We start from the raw sequence: 17,871 nt of genomic DNA, 5'->3' as shown, positions 1-17,871 counted from the left end.
TTTCTATAAAAATGTATATATATATATATATATATATATATATATATATATATATATATATATATATATATATATATATATATATATATATATATATATATATATATATATATATATATATATATATATATATAATATACAACATAAAAGTCGCATAGTCCGCTGTCATCCAGACACGAGAATAATATTCAAAAGCTCTGAATTATATAACTGGGATATGTATACCTTCAGTGTGTTGTATTCCTGGCCCTAAGTGACCGCCCAACTGGTAGTAGTACCTCAATCAAGGATCTAAGCTACGGGTACAAACACCCCTCCAGGTATAAAGGCTAGATCCACAAACGAAAATTGTGGCCTTGTGCAGAATAGCTCCCGGTGTAATCTAATTGTGTTAAGGTGTTAACTGCTTTTGTCTTCTCAGCTTAAACTAAAGACGCCTGGAGGATGCCCTTGGTAAAATCCAGTAGTCAACAACAGGGGTCACTGGCCTTAGCAAGCTAGGAACTGCACACAATAAGGAACTGGCTATCCTGTTAAGTGTGTTTAGCCATGAAACCTCTGCGGATTCTGCCGTGTAAACAGATCGGCATAATTCAGAAATGGCTCCAAGTCCCACACACATGGGGTACTCAGAATCTCCCAGTTAAAAATGCAAAGGATAGAACGAAAATAAAAAGTTCAATGTACGAACCCTAATTCAACTGGAAAGATAAAACAGGTAGGAAATGAATTCAAGAGATGCGGACTGGAAATCCTAGCCCTTCGTAAACCACGGTGCAAAGGAAGGCGGTTGGAGCCAGCCTGGCCATCTTGTGCAGTCGGTGACAGAGAGCATCTGGGCGATTACTGGTGTCGGCTGGGCCATCTCAAGTAGTCTGCAAGAGCACCTGCGTCGGCAATGGTGTTGGGTGGGCTATCTCATGCAGGCGATGGGAACATCTGGGCTACTGCTTGCGTCAGCTGGGCCATCTAATGCAGTCTATACTAGAGTAGACTACTCGAGATCTGCGCTACTCTTGGTGTCAGGTGGGCAGTCCTGTGCAGGCAGTGAGAGCACCTGCACTGCTGTTGGTGTTAAGTCTGAACCATCTCACAAAGTCGGTGGCACCTTTGCTGCTCTTTGTTACCAACTGTGACATCTCGCTGTCACATACTCTTGGTTTATTACAAGTGGTGCTCCTATAAACAATACTACCCCAATACTATTATTCTTGCATTTTAATGAATGTTTACCTATTTATCTTCATATTAATTAATCTTTTATTTTTCAATAAGTAGGATCTCTTCTTTACTTCCTCTTACTTCTTCCTAATGAACACCATATTCTTTGGAAGCTTGAATTTCAAGTCAATGGCCCCTGTGGCTTTGTTCCATATGAATAGGTTTCATCTACTGACTATTAATAATAATAATAATAATAATAATAATAATAATAATAATAATAATATCTTTGGTATTATTATTGTAACTAGCCAGAACTGTTTAAGCTTGACTTCTAATTTCCAATACCATCTTGACTGCTGCTTATTCATTATTCCTTAGCCCCCAAGTCATGACAGTGATGCCACTGGTTGTCTATTAAAACATACGAAACTATTTAAATGATTTCAGTGAATCCTTTATCCTTTGTAGCTTTGTAATTAACTTTTTTTTTCTGTTTTTGGTACATTAATTTTTTTTTTCGCTCATACGAATCGGCTGGAAATAACTGGAATGAATGAGAGAGAGAGAGAGAGAGAGAGAGAGAGAGAGAGAGAGAGAGTTCTTTTCTGTTTTGTCCTTTTAGTTTTTTGTCAGTCGTACGAATCGCTGGAAATGACTGGAATGAGAGAGAGAGAGAGAGAGAGAGAGAGAGAGAGAGAGAGAGAGAGAGAGAGAGAGAATGTGGTTTTCGCGATACTAGGAATTATTGCACACTTTTGAACACAAGGTTCTTCGTTGCTGGAAACCTCTCTCTCTCTCTCTCTCTCTCTCTCTCTCTAGAAAAAAAAGACCATGTTAAAATATAGCCAATAATTACTATGCTACATTTCCCTATCTCCTATGCACAGCGAATTGGTACCGCTGCCCGCCAGTAGAGACAACGGCTAGCTTGCTAGCTACGAGGTGGGCGGGTTCAATTGTGATGAGTATAGGAAATATCGAATAGCCTAAAACTTCACGGAGATCGATGATTTTGAAGGATGTCAGACTATGACACGTGTAGCTACGCTTCTGCCCATGCGCAGTCGTTCTCGCCCCGCCCCCCCTCGGTATGAGAATGAAATTACATCAAAATCCCACGCGACAATTTCGTGAATATTTCAAGACGTTTGGTTGGCGAATTTGCAGGTACATCACGGCATACATCCTTTATTTTTATTTTTTGTTGTAGTTCTTGGCAGTTAATGGATCACTTCACCAGACCAGAGCACGAAGAAGGAAAAGCGAGCTGGAAGCACGCTTTAAACGACTTTAGAAGCAAAAAAAATCAAAAATAGAAGGAAAAAAGCAGGCTATTCTGAGAACGGGTCACTCACTCAAACACGCGAAAACCACTCTGATTAATGGTCCCACGGCAGAACGCGGTAGTGCATTCACACACACACAGGCTGAGAATACCTTTTAAAATCGTTTTTCTCCCTAAGGGGAAATGACTTGGTGAACGAAGGACCAAGTAACCAAGTGGTAACTACAACAAGACAAGACTTCTCTTTTGGGGCGAACCTTTTTCCACGTGTCTTGGGTTAGACTTAGGTAGACTTTCACATGCGAGGTTGAGTCAGTTACCTTCCAGGTCGTCCAGTCACAGAATTCCTCCGTGTTGACTGGTGGGGCGAGTGGTTCCACAGTTGTAGCCGTTGGTACCACCGAAGAGCCTAGATTCCTTAATCGGATCCCGTTGCTTTTAATTTTGGTAGCTGTGAAATTCTTTTATGAGCATCGATTAAATACACTAACGGTGTTCGATAGTCTAATACAATAACGTGTTGTATTTAAGGGATATACATATTCATCTAGCATCTCTCAGTTAATTAACAGTGACTGGTTAAGAAAATATTCAATAAAACCACGTTGATGTGACTAAAAAATACTATGAAATAAAATAGAAAAGTTGAAATAAAAATTGAAAAAGTTGAAATAAAAATTGAAAAAGTTGAAATAAAAATTGAAAAGGTTGAGATAAAACTGAAAACGTTGGAAAAAAAATATGAAAAAGTTGAAAACACAATGAAAAAGTGCTAACTCGCCCACGAAAAAAAAAATCGACAGAAGTATTTTTTTTTATCAAGAAAAACCAACTTGAATAATTGTTCTTCCTCACCGACCCCTCGCCCACTCAACAATCATGGTAAGTTTGAACCAAATCTGTGAAATTAATCTAAAATAGGAAGGCTGTGTGTTTTATTACAACGCAAAGGGGGGCAATAACATTTAACAGTATATGGTACGTTGCCTAAATTGCCGTAGATTCGTAGCTTAAACTGCTGTTATAGAAGAGAGTAGAATATAGAATTTAGGCCAAAGGCCAAGCACTGGGCCCCATGAGGTCAATCAACGCTGAAAAGGAAATTGATAGGAAGGAGGTTTGAAAGGTGTAACAGGAGGAAAACCTCGCAGTTGCATTAGGAGACATTTTTTAGAAAGGAAGAAAGAGAATATGAATGGAAGTAAAGCAAATGAAATGAGACGGGTTGCACCTAGGGGTCGAAGGGGCGCTGCAAAGACCCTTAAGTAATGCCTACAGTGCACCACGTGTGGTACACTGACGGGACTAACCCCCTACGGGATAAATTGCTGTTATTCACATGATAACGTAAAAACCAAATAAGTACTCCTACAGAGAGAGAGAGAGAGAGAGAGAGAGAGAGAGAGAGAGAGAGATCCCTTCACCCCTTCTCTCTTCCAAAAGGTGGCATCACTGTCTCTACAGGTACTACATAGGACGCTGCTCCGCAAAATTTCTCAGTGGGAATCAAAAACTCTTAGATTATTGCGAAGATTTTATTTTCCTCCTCTTGATTTCGTTTTCCCTGACTTGAATTATCTTCCATCTTTTAGGAACCTGGTAAATTATCCATTATTAAGTCCTTCCATGCGATTCTTCTCGTTGTAAACTGGGTTACATAACATTAAAGAACAAATCATCTATTTAAAAAAAAACATAACTGAACAGTATCTATGCTGAAGCAGTTCCAATGACTCGATGCCCATATTTCGTCCTTTTATGGTTATATTTAATCAGACTGGACTTCAAGTCAGGTTTCAGCAGGACTGCCACTGTTTACTCTTAAAATATTAGTGATAATAAAACTATTTGACAGATTGAAACATCACATCCTTCAAGAACTCAACTCGAAGTAGATAAGAAAAATCGAAAGCAATCTATTCCGCAGATTTTGCAGGACCGGAGACCAAAAATTTTTCTTTTAATTACTTTATTTTTCGTACGTATTCCTCTAAAATTTCAGAAAGCACTCAAATATCTGAAGAAGGGAAAAAACTGCTTTTTTCCACACCAGTATCTTAAAACACTGTTAAGTATCCATCCTGCAAAAACAACATTTCGGATGCTCAGAGAGAGAGAGAGAGAGAGAGAGAGAGAGAGAGAGAGAGAGAGAGAGAGAGAGAGAGAGAGAGAGTTTCTAACCCCTCTAATAAAACTCCATAATTATCTTCACTCATTCTACCTGAACATTCATTACAGCTCCATCATCCGACTCGTCTGTTCCTGCCATTGCTGATTGTGGTCTATCTAGCCCTTCCCCACTCCTTCTGGCGTACTTAAGGAATCACTTTTCTTCCCTAACAGTTTCGTTTATATCAGCATTGTCCCTCATATACCCAGCAAAGACCCCTTAATACCGAATTCGCTTTAACTTGGGGATAACTTATACTCAAAGGGAAATAGATTGATAAGCGCATCCGTTCTAGAGATGATTCAAACCAATGCATTTTAGATTTGATATAAGGGTGACAGGGAGTTATCCAAACATATAATTCATATAATCAAATATATTCATATAATCAAATATATATATATATATATATATATATATATATATATATATATATATATATATATATATATATATATATATATATATATATATATATATATATATATATATATATATATATACAGTACAGTTCCACAGAAACCGTTAATAATGTGCATACCGCATAAGCAACGTGATTTACGTGTGCGTGCATACATATACTGTAAATATTTTACGCAGAAAGTTGTTATGCAGATGGAGAACTGCCTTTCACCTGTGCTTTCTAACATTTAAATGGAATTTTATGAGAGTAGGCTGGCTAATTCCATTTAAAACAACAATATACTATAGTTCAATTATGTTGATGACAAATTTAGCATCTGGAAAATTCACTTGGACATAGACATTACATTAACAATTTGAATGGGTTAGTAACCTTCGATCCAATTTACTGTTGATAAGGAAGAAAATAAGAGTATAGCTTTCTTGGATGTTAAAGTCATTAGAAATAACAATATTTTAAAGTTTAAAGTAAATCGAAAATGTAGCAACAATAATTTGATAATCAATGCGAGATCTTTCCATAATAAACAAGTAAAGCAGTCAGGAATAAGATCTATGTTTTTAAGAGCTCTTCATCTAGTCAGCCCTGAATTCTTTGATGACGAGATAGATTATACATATGGATTGGGAATTAAGCACAATTTTACTTTACATGATATAGACGAGTGTTTCTACCTAGCCAAAAAATCGTTTTTATTCCACTAGCAGAAAATAGGAATTTTAATAGGAATATACTGTGTTTGCCATACATGCAAGCTTTCGATCATATTATCCACCCACCTAAATTACTAAATGTGACTGTTGTATTTTCCTATCTCAATACCACTGGCAGAACTTTAATAAGAAACAGCCCCATATACGACAACGGGGTAGTATACAAAATTCCTTGTGGTTGCAATAAATCTTATATTGGACAATCACCAAAAACTGTTGAGAAACGAACTGCACAACATAAGTATAGTATCGCTACTGATCAAAGAAAAAGTGCCATTAGTACACATGCTATAGAATGTTTTTATCCAATTCAGTGGTCTAAAGCAAGAATCTTGTTCAGAGACAATAATTTTACAGAGAGGAATCTAATAGTAATGGCATGTATTCAATATAGTGAAAACAATAACTTTAATGGCAGTATAGGCTTATTCAAGACAGACCCATTCTTTCTAAATATCATGAAAAATCAGTACAAATTATGTAATACTGACTTAGGTATTCACTAATTACCTATTTAGCCTCATTAGACTGTTAACCTTTTCTGTTGAACGAACTATGTACTAAACAATTTATATTTCATATTATCCTGTACCGTTAACCATTTTGTTTATGTTTTACAGTATGTAAGTTTTGAAGTGAAATGTAAACATATGTCCAGTATATGATTTTCTTAAACTGATTAGTCAATCAAGTTCCCCGGAAGAGGCCTGATGGAAGGCGAAACTGTTGGGACAAATTAAGAACTTTTCCTTTCTCTCTCTGGTTTCTCCTTCACTTTCATTGTGGAGTACATCGAGATATTTTATCCTCGTGACAGAAGAATACAACTAAATATACTGTACAGTAAATGCTAAAGCTTAAATGGTAAATACAAGACTAATAAAGAACATCTTCAGTTTCTTCTTCACCTTCCTCTAAGTAGGAAATAACTTTATGAAGATTCCAGCTGTGAAAACTCATAACCTTCCTGTATCGACTAGTCTCTCTCTGTCAACAACTCTAGAAGTTCAATCATTTTCTTTATTTATCCACTGATCCCTGGGAGTAGCCTTTGTAAACGTGTATGCCTACTTTCTTCCGCATAATCTTTCTGCGTGCATTACTTGTTTCTGGCTAAAATCTATCCTCTGGTCTTTTGATGAGTTACTGAATAAGCTATTATGAATTACTTGCAAATAGTCCGTTATCTCAATGTCAGTTCCAGCATCAAGTTCTGCTTGAATTATATTGAATGCCTACCGAATGTGTGTGTGAAACTTTGACAGACCTAATGAGATATCCTGGTCGATTGACTGAAACAGTGGACATTTAACTTTCAATGCTGATCAGCTGTGGATGCTAAGCCTAATGTCTATTATTCACAAACACTTGAATGACAACCTTTCCTTTTCCAACAGTTTTTCATTTCGGGGATGAAGCACTGGTGAATTGGAACTACAATTAGAATATAAAATTTAGGCCAAAGGCCAAGCACTGGGACCTATGTCATTCAGCGCTGAAAGAGAAATTGAGAGTAAAAAGGTTTTAAAGGTGAAACAGGAGGAAAATCTCGAGGTTGCACTATGAAACAATTATTATGAGAAGGTGGAAGGTAGATGGAAGAAAGAGAATGGGAACTGAGGTACAGCAAAAGGAATGAAAGGGGTTGCAGCTAGGAATGCCATAAAGAACCTCAAGTAATGTCTATGGTGCACCATGTGAGCTGCACTGACGGCACTACCGTCCTACTGGGCAAACACTGGTGAATCTATTCAGTGAATAAAATTGCCATCATCTGTGCCTTTATCAAATGCCCCTCCACACTTGCCATAACGCACATACGTTACTATTCCATCTGTGCTTTCAGCCCTAGGGCCTGTTCTACACTTTTGTGGATATATGCTTGGATAAAAGTTCTGTTCAGTCTCTTTTTCCATAAGTTTTTCCCGTCGCAATTAAAAACCTACTTGGGATGTGGGCAAACCTGAAACTGTCATCACACCAACATCGCCTTCAACACAGTGAGACGAAAAAAGATCTCTGTGAAATTCCCCACTCATGTCTTTCCTGTGCTTTATCTTCCATGAATCTTCACCCATGCTTTATCTTCCATAAATCTCCACCCATGCTTTATCTTTCATAAATCTCTACCCATGCTTTATCTTTCATAAATCTCCACCCATGCTTTATCTTTCATAAATCTCCACCCATTCTTTATCTTCCATAAATCTCCACCCATGCTTTATCTTTCATAAATCTCCACCCATGCTTTATCTTCCATAAATCTCCACCCATGCTTTATCTTCCATAAAACTCCACCCATCTTTTATCTTCCATAAAACTCCACCCATCTCTTCACATCTCCACCTCTAGCTGCCCTTCTCACAGCTCTCAGCCAAGACGCCCTCACATGTGTAAGAAATCATAAAGCTTCCTGAAGTATATCTTACTGATCGTGTATGCTCAGTTAATCTTCGTGAGATGGATCTGCCAGTCTTTCACAACATAGATCTTATTATCATTATTGCATGGTATTTATATAAACTGCCATTAGCTTCCTTTGTTTGCATGGTTTGAGGCCTCTGAAAAATAGACTCAGTGTCAGATCTGATGTTATCCATTACTTTTTTAGATGTTTTCAACATAAGGGAGTTCTACTCGTAGGTAATTGTCAAAGTCTATTCCTTTGTTCTTTGAGGTCCTCTAAAGCATATTTTGTTTGTTTTGTTTCAATATTTGCATATTTGATATAAATACTCTTGTCATCCACTCATCTGTGATCAGGACTGAAGTACAGTCAGTCTCATTGTAAAGTTTATTGTGTTGATTTTGTTTTGTTTTATATACATAATATATATATATATATATATACATATATATATTATATATATATATATATATGTACATATATTTATGTGTATATACAGTTTATAAATACACATACACACAAATTTATAAATATATATATATATATATATATATATATATATATATATATATATATATATATATATATATATATATATATATATATATATATATATATATATATATATATTGATATATATATATATATATAAAATTATGATACATGTCTGTCAATGTGTGTGTGCATGCTGATGTTTGCATAAATACTTCATTCACAACATATGTAAGTGTATATATGTTACAAAATACATGTGTATGCATAAATATGTATCTGAACGGTCTCTAATACTCAACTCCTCTTCCCACAGAATGAACTAATGCGGCATGAGCTCTTCCGGTCTCAAACTGCGTGACCCTAGGGAGCTGTTGGCAAATCCTGACCATCATCAGGCTGAAGAAAGTGTCCGTCCTCACCCCTTCGGTTCCTTGCAGAGCCAAGAACTTAGTTTTTCTTCAAAGGAACTTTCAACGGCAGAAACAGCAAACTCGATGTCGCCCTCATTGGCCATGGCCAATGCCAACTCCCCACCTTCGAACCGGAGTGAGATTTTGAGCACAGATGCTGTTGCAGCACAGAACTCAAGTCGCGAGATCGAACCCATTCCAAAGAAAAGGAGACTTTTAGAGGCAACCGAAATTCCTCATGAAGTCAGGGAATCTGAAAAACAGCCTAGCAGTTCTGATGACATACTAGCTCGGGCTTGTTCTGCCGTAGGCATCGGGGGAGATATATCAGAGAGCGTAGTTGAAGAGCCTCATCCTAACCACCAGGATCATAATGGAGAGATACAAAGAGTGGCTCCTAATTACCCCTACAGCAGAGGAGTAAGACTCCCCCCTCAAGGTATTCCTCTATCGCCTACTCTGAGGCATGCGGAAGATATAAGAATTCGTCATCCCTTTCATCCTGCATTCCGACCCCCCAGTGAGAACACTTATGGGATGGAAATCAGGCCTTTTTATAATCATGGATATCCAGTTCCAGCTAGAATGCCTATACACCCAAATGAGGCCCACCGGTATTATGCAGTACCACGCTATCCAAACAGATATCCCTACGTTGGTCCCCCTGGTTCTACTCCAGCTTCCTTGACCAGGACACCTGTCATAAGGCCTGCACAACCGAATGCCCCTCATGAACGTCACCCTTCCATACCTCACGCCTCCCAAGGTTACCCGTATGATCCTCACCAAATACCACGGCCAGCAATACATCATACTCCACCCACTGTACCTCAACTGCACCTTGAGCATAGGGTGGAACCTTCTGAAATTCGTCACATTCATCCTGCTACATCTGAAATAAGGCCAGTACAACCGAGCCATCCTGAGATTGCATACAGAATACCAACCCAACGTACTTTACCTGTTGGAACAGCTCCACCAGAACAACTATCGCCTACTTCTATAAAACACCCATACCCAGGATCAGGTATTCCAATCCCTATTCGGCCAAAACTACTTAGTAATCCACAAGGTCACTTACAAGACCCAAGGTCACCACATGTAAGAGTCAGTGAGGGTTATGCTGGTGGAGTCATACATGGAAATCATGCACGAACAAGTTCTCCACATCCTAAGAGCCCGAATGAATTATCTTGTGAAAATCCTTTCCAAATACCTGAGCCACAAGACATTAAAAATAAGGTACATACCTCTAAACACTCTACTGCAGTCCCTTCTCATGATGTATCATCTGTGAAATTTGCAAGTTCACTAAATGAAATTAAACCTCAACTCTCTTTCATACCACAAAAAGGAAATGTGATGGAGCAAACAGAAGTTGAAATCACACATGATAAAGCCACAACAAGAAGGCCTAGGCAACCACCAGAGCCTTGTGTAGAGCTGATTCCAATACCTCCACCTTCACAAGAAGAAAAATTTAGCAAAAGTAAGCTCAATGAGAAAACTCAGATGTTATCACCTGTTAGTAGTCCCCTAGGTGTTGAACTGAAACGGTTTCATAGTCTAAATACTTCACATCAAAGTCAACCAAGTATGGAAAACCTAACGTCTGTAGGTTCGCCTAAAACTTATGTAGAGGTGACTGACATTGTACATGATGAATCACAGCAGCAGGCAACAAAAAATGTAGAAAACAGGTCTGCAATAACGAGAGAAAGTGGATCTAATATGGAGTCAAGAGTAAATGACGAGAAGGAAGAATCTTCTAACAAAGACCCTAAGAAGTCTTTTAGGAAACGATGGTTAGACAAACAAGAGCACCCTTCATCAAAACGATCTGCTAAACTAGATGTAAAACCTACAGAACAACCCCAATCAGAAGCAGCTGCAAAAAGAAGAAACAATTATTGTGCTTGATGATGATGATGAGAGCATGACTATGGAAAGTAATAAGCTACCTAAGCCTTCAAGTGTCAGTGGTAGGGCTTAGTTGGCCCTGGACAACTTCACTGTCTCCATAGTTCAGTATATTTAAACAATATGAGATCAGCTTCTGAACCTCCTATTGGAACTTCCATAACTTCCAAAAATAATAATTCATTAGGTAATAGGCCAGCCTCTGTTCCTTGTTCTACTCAACAGCTACAGAATGTGAGGACTCCATATGAATCTCAGAATAAAGTAAACACTGCAGATGTTGAAAGAACCGCTAAAGAAAAAGACAATGATGACGAATTTGTTAATCGTCTGAAATTAGTGCTGAATGACCTTATATCAGTCCCTGTACCTGAAGCCACAAAGCTGCAAGGTCTCACCTGCCCCATTGATGAATTACTGGCTTCTTTAGTGAAACGTCGTGGTGCCCTGCCTTCCGAGGACCCTAACCCTAAGGAGCGACTGAGAAAAGACTTCTTGGTCTTGGTCAAACTCTGTATGCCAAGGCAATTACTAGAAGACTGGGGTTGGAACAATTCTTCACCAGAGGAGATACTAGATGAACTAATTAAAGTCACAAATAATGGTAAGTTGAATGCTATGACTTCACTATTTACTGGACTTCTTTTATCTCAATAATGCCAATACTACACATATATGAGTGTTGCATTTCCAGATTTCAAGACGCCTAGGTGCTTTCTAATATTCACATTTGCAGCCTGCAAACCTGAGTTTCTAGTTACATGTTGCATACATTTGCTAATATACAGTCATATAAATAACTGTAACTGTTTGCCCCTTTTTGCAGGTATGGATGGTTCTAGAGGAAATGCAAGACTAAATCTGGTGAGAGAGCATAATCCTACACCCCCTGCATCTTCTCATACTCAGGATAACAATCTTGACACAGCCCCCATTAATCATGCTACTTCTTCCTCCCCATGTCCTATTGTGTCATTGTCACCTGTTTATCAAAATTCTTCCCCAGTCCCTGAGACCCCAGTCTCATCTCAGCATTTAGAAGCCTCTAATCAAGCTCCCCCTCCCACTTCATCTTCACTCCAGAGAGCTGGGCCCCCTCAACCTGCCAGTCAAATTTTGATTCAATACCCTACTTTGTCTCCTCAGCATCCACCAGTCACTCACTCTCCTAAACAACCATCTGTCTCCCTTCATCCTGTCCCCGCTACTTCCTATCCTTCACATCACCCTCCTATCATGTCCCCTCAGCAACCAACAGCATCGCCTGCGTATCATCCTCCTCCATCTAATCCGCAGCAACCAAGTAAATGGCCTTCACCCAGACACTCTGTACCTCCCATATCCCGACCAACAACAATTCTGTCCACCAACAGTGAACCATCTTTCATTCCACCAGAAGATCACCTGGAAGATGAAGTGTTCACACCCACCAACAGAAATCCACATCCAGTCCCTTATTCACGTCCTCAAATGCCAGTGCACCCTCCAAAACCAGTCCACGAAAACATCTCCCAAAACATGAAGCCAACACAAGAGCATGCCGGTTACGCATCAGCAGCTCCAGTACAAATGCCCTCGCAAAACTCTACACACCCTCACAATATTCCCATCACTGTTTTACACTATTCGCAAGTGCCCCAACCGCCCACGAACGTACCATACGGTCAACATTCCCCACACCCGTACACTAATCCAGGAAGCAATCACAACATCCATAACCCTCCACATTACCCGAGAGGACCATACCCTCGGCCTTATCCGTATGCCTACTACCCTCCAAACAATCCTCATTATCCTCGCCCCGCATACCGCCATGCCAGCATCATTCACGGCTTACCAAACCCAGCTCCGCGCCACCCCTACAGTCCCAGAAGTCCACACAGAAGCCCGAACGCCCACACCGCGATACGATTGGTCGCTCAGCCTCCTGCCCCTCTTTCGCCCAGTCACTGGAGTGGTAAGTGTTTATTTTTCGATTATTCATTTTTCAATATTTGTGTAAGATATTGATTATCACATCACTGTTGCACTCTGAAAAATATTTAAACTATCCAGAAAGTTTCTTCTTTTGGTCAACATGAGCTAATATTACGTAATAGGGAAAGACACTGATTTCCATACATTCATACAAGTGCATGAATATATAACACCACACACTCAATATATATATATATATATATATATATATATATATATATATATATATATATATATATATATATATATATACTTATTGTTGCAACATCATTGCACACACATCACAAACAGGGTGAAAACAAGTCAATTACCATGGAGAAAAAGTCATCGACAAATGTTGAACAATTGTATGATACACTAGCCTAGACTACTACTAGGTCCTTGACCTTTCAAGCTATTGAAATGGACCTCCATTTTTTCCTTGGATCTTTGGGGAAGGCTTGATTACACCCACAATCTAGGGTTTCTTTACATATTACTTAGGCACAAAAGCATGGTGGTAGAAGCTGTTGCAAGTAATAAGTATACTCTTTGTTCACTGGCATGTCGAACACTGAATCATTGGTGTTTGTGACAGTGAGATCTGAAACATTGTTTTAAACATGTCACTAGATTTCTCTGTGACCCATACATGCTAGTACCCTTGTCACATTTAAGTCTCCAGTCTGCTGCATGCAAGTACACAACAACGTCAATGATATGTTTAGCTTTAGTTGTTTCTGAAGACGATGAGTACTCACCACGTAACACCATAAGACTTACTTAGCGAGAAAGTTATGAATGCATAAATAGAAGATACACGGAACGACATGTGGCAATACTGGAACGGCTTAAATTCATAACCTATAATCAAATGGCCTAAGTTCTTTTAAACCGTATCCACACAAAATGTAGAGGTTGTCTACCCGCTAAGAAGGATTTCCTTCATTGAAACTCATTTTTGATTACCCAAAATACATTTCATGAAGCCACACAAGGTGGGAGGCAGCCGAGGAAAACATCGGCCTTAAGAAAAGCTACTTTTCTCCACCTCTTCTCACAGTATGGTGTTTTTCATTTTGCACATTCCTCAACTTACTTCTAAATATCAAAGTCTCTCTCTCTCTCTCTCTCTCTCTCTCTCTCTCTCTCTCTCACAGTAGGATGTTGTTCACTTTGCACATTCCTTATCATGTTTATAAAAAGACTCTCCCTCATTCCTCCTCCCCTCCTACTCCGCTCACACTAGGATACTGTTCATTTTGCTCTCTCTCTCACACACACATGTAAACACACACACACAAAACTAATGTAACATACGCCATCTTCCACGCCAGCTGACTCGTGTTTACCTAAGTTTTAAATCCTGATTATACAATAGACCATTCCCCCCCATCCTGGTAAGGATTAAAGTGCGAATGTTACAGGTCTGGAAGAAGAGAGAATCGTCACCTCAGCTGCTATCAAACCTCCGGCCTGAGTCGTCTCTGTTGCACACGGACAACTAGTAAGGGGAAACTTAAGTTTTTTTGTTTTAATTTGTTTATTTTTTTATACTGGTTTTTTTGATATTGGTTTTAAAGTTTATAAATCAAGAAAGACCGATATATATCATGATAAGGTTACATTACAGAGACATAAGATATACTATAAGTATAATTTGTATATGTATAGATATATATATATATATATATATATATATATATATATATATATATATATATATATATATATATATATATATATATATATATATGTGATCCTACCCTCAGGGAGCACCAGGTCGAGCTGGAAATACCTTGAACCTTGAACGGTGATCTGGAAGAGGGTAATATTTATATTCATTCACAAAGAACAGATGGAGATAGTAGAATAGGTATATATTAACACCAAATGCATAAAAGGGACTAACTGATTACTCCATATATGTGTTAGCGTGTGCTATACAACAATATACAAACTGCTGAATGTTATACATGAAATACCAGAAAGAAATATAACTCTTGCTGGTAGGAATAAAGAAGGTATGGAGGATATACAATGGGTACGGAAGGCCCGGGAAACCATAGGCCTAGGCGATAGGATTTTGTTTTGAGTCAAGACAGCTGTCTTGCGCGAGAAACTCATAAAAGCATAAGTTTGTATCTTAGAAAAAATACAAATGACATTTACAATTTGTTATCTTGTGCTCCAAATATGGTAGACCTAATTAGAGGTACTCTTCTCAAACCAAAGGACATCATTAAATGCACTTGGATACCTATAGACAGCAGTCACAGAAACCAAATAGATCACAAGACCAATGAGTTTGTTAGGACAACAGAGGGGCACACGTCAGCAGGGATCTCCAACGTGTCACTAACACCATAAAGATGGAAATTCATGGAATTAAGAGCACACAATAAAAAGCTGACAGAGAATCTAGGTCTGATAGTGTATATACACTGTAATTTCGTCTTTGTTAGACTGTATTTCTTCATGTTCTGTTCTGATTTGGGTACCCACTATTTGCAGATACAGCACGACGGCATGTATTTGTGATGTTTTTGTTTTTACATACACTATTGCACGAAGGCACGGCGCGCGTGCATAACTTACTCCAACAAATCCACGGATCTCCACACTGTGCATACATATTATTTCAAGAATGCAATTCTGTGTAGTATACAGCTGAATATAAAATTTTAAACGTAATGTGTAATATGTAAATAAGACGCTTAGGCATATGCATTTTTCACCTGTTCATTACCAGCTAACGAATCGCAATACGAATACTCACAAAAACAGAAGCGCGCGTGCGCGCAGATACAGCAATTTTATCTTAGAAGTCTGGCTGAGAACAGTGTACGCGCGAATGTACGTACCTTTAATTCAAAGGCACAATTGCATCGCAAGTGCTTTACAAAAGCCATTTGAAGACCTGTTCTTACATTACCCTAAACCTTCTATCATTATAAATAGGCTATAAACTGAATCTAAGCAAGAACTAGGAAAATCTCGGTTTGGAATAAAAAGGTTCGTTGCATTTAACTTTACTTGTTTGTAAGATATAAAAGTCTTTCGCTTACGTCCACATTTCTCATTAAAACATATCAAATATTAAGATTACACATATGAATACTGGACTAACGGAATGGTTTCACTGGCAAGGAGTTATATTTTTCTTAAGATTTTTATCCCAACGATTTATTTCCCCAATTCCTTCTCCTGTATTTGTTCCTAATTGCATTCTTTCCCTTACAGTCATTTTTCTAACGCATCGTATCTCTTAAATTCCTACATTTTCGCATTCGACATAGTTGATCTTCGGTGACATTTCAAGTGTAATAATTTGCCTGCCATTTTTCGATGCAATCCTCGCGTTATAACTTGTGTTCATTTTTTTTGTCAGTTTTATTGCAATCTACCAAGTTCCTCGTCTCGCAGCCTGTTAGGGAAAACTAAATCTGATTGAGGAAAAACCAACTTTTCTCAGTAACGTCTACACTTCGTGTTTTTGCAGGCATATTTGTAGACGTATTTTTGTTCTTAAGCCTTTCTTCCATTACAGCTACTTATAATAATTTTTTTTCTTACAGATTTTCAAAATTCGTGGTTCTACTGTCGATGAAAACTACACAGAAGGAAAGTGACGTTTTCCCTGTGACTGAAACTTCGGTCTAAGCAACTGAAACCCAACCGTGATAGAACTACAACGTGGAGGTTTGGTTAACGCATTGATCTCCTTGTATGTGAGTGAATACGTGACCAAGAAACCTTTTCTGTTTCTTTATGAAAAATGTGAAACGCTTTGTTATGTGTACTTATTCAACGAAAATATGGCCAAGTTCAGCATTCATTAGAGGATAAGGAATGATCAGCCTAGAACAGTATTCAATGTGGCGTTTCAACGGCCAAGCCCGGTCATGAAGGACTCGGGTGGGTGGTTCATGAACGTTCTACGGTTACTTCGTTATCGTTCTCGGGAACGAAAAGAAGAAAAAGTCGTCAAGAGGCAGTGGTGGAGTAACCTTTGAATGTGATATATTTATATGTCAGGGGCTGAATGTAACCTTTTTGAGACATTAGCCATCAGCCGAGTGACTTTAACACTGATGAAGCTTGGTTTATAATTGATCGTGACTCAAAAAAGACGGTGCGTTGGTCTAAGTTCGTTTGGAGAATGAGGCTTTGTGAGGTTTTGAATTAATCTGGCTTTCTGAGAAAACAATATTACATTACATATGCCAGTGACTGAGTTAATATGTTCTAATGCTTTCACCTGTGCGAGAGAGCAGCGCGTAACAAAAAATTACTTTTTTCTTCTTTTTTGACACAAGAATTTTGTTCAGTCGTACTGCGGGCGTTGCTAAAATGTTATATTTTTAACACAATGAAAATTCTCCATAAATCTGTCAAGTATTGGGCATCTGCGCCAATTAATATTAGCAAATACATCTTTTTAAAAGTAAAAGCCCATGAAATGAATACTAATATTTAATTAAAACTTAAAACATTTCACGTTCGGACTCCAAAAGAATTTCGATAAAGACAAATCACGATAAATATCGATTACGATGTATTAGACAAAATGTGAGAAAAACAAATAAAATGTGGTCTTTTGGAACAGAATAAAGGCTAGAAAAAGAGTACGTGCAGCTTCTTTCTCTCCACCACTCTGCAGGACTCTCTCTCTCTCTCTCTCTCTCTCTCTCTCTCTCTCTCTCTCTCTCTGTTTGTCTGACACACTTCCGAAACTCTAAATTGATTCCTCTCTATTCTAAAGACGTTATGATATGCTTGACCAATTGTAATATCTCTTCGTCTGAAGCCTCAAGATATGTGAAGCCTAACTGATAGGAACACAATTTTATACTGTTAAAATCAGCTAGTGTTGAAACGGGTCTTGTCTAATATACATACACACGACACACACACACACACACAC

At 38.3% G+C, this 17,871-nt stretch overlaps 1 protein-coding gene across 12 annotated transcripts in view; it reads left to right on the top strand.

The window, feature by feature from the left end:
• The window catches only part of LOC136826154 (uncharacterized), a 61,220-nt gene extending 43,685 nt beyond the window's left edge, over positions 1–17,535 (top strand). For 5 of the 12 annotated variants that reach the window (XM_067083180.1, XM_067083178.1, XM_067083182.1 and 2 more), the window contains one exon: positions 8,972–11,123. In XM_067083180.1, the coding sequence (XP_066939281.1) occupies positions 8,988–10,988 (2,001 nt within the window). In that variant the 5' untranslated portion in view covers positions 8,972–8,987 and the 3' untranslated portion in view covers positions 10,989–11,123. Of the gene's footprint in view, positions 1–1,947; positions 3,332–8,971; positions 11,593–11,814; positions 12,946–14,371; positions 14,452–16,522 lie in introns of those variants that run through there. The other 7 variants (XM_067083187.1, XM_067083186.1, XM_067083188.1 and 4 more) reach the window with 6 other exon arrangements.
• Positions 17,536–17,871: the final 336 nt, after the last annotated feature.

The sequence above is a fragment of the Macrobrachium rosenbergii genome, chromosome 40 (assembly GCF_040412425.1).
Source record: "Macrobrachium rosenbergii isolate ZJJX-2024 chromosome 40, ASM4041242v1, whole genome shotgun sequence".
In the NCBI taxonomy this organism is placed as follows: Eukaryota; Metazoa; Arthropoda; class Malacostraca; order Decapoda; family Palaemonidae; genus Macrobrachium; species Macrobrachium rosenbergii.
The sequence above is the reverse complement of the archived record's forward strand: the minus strand, read 5'-3'. Positions and strand labels throughout refer to the sequence as shown.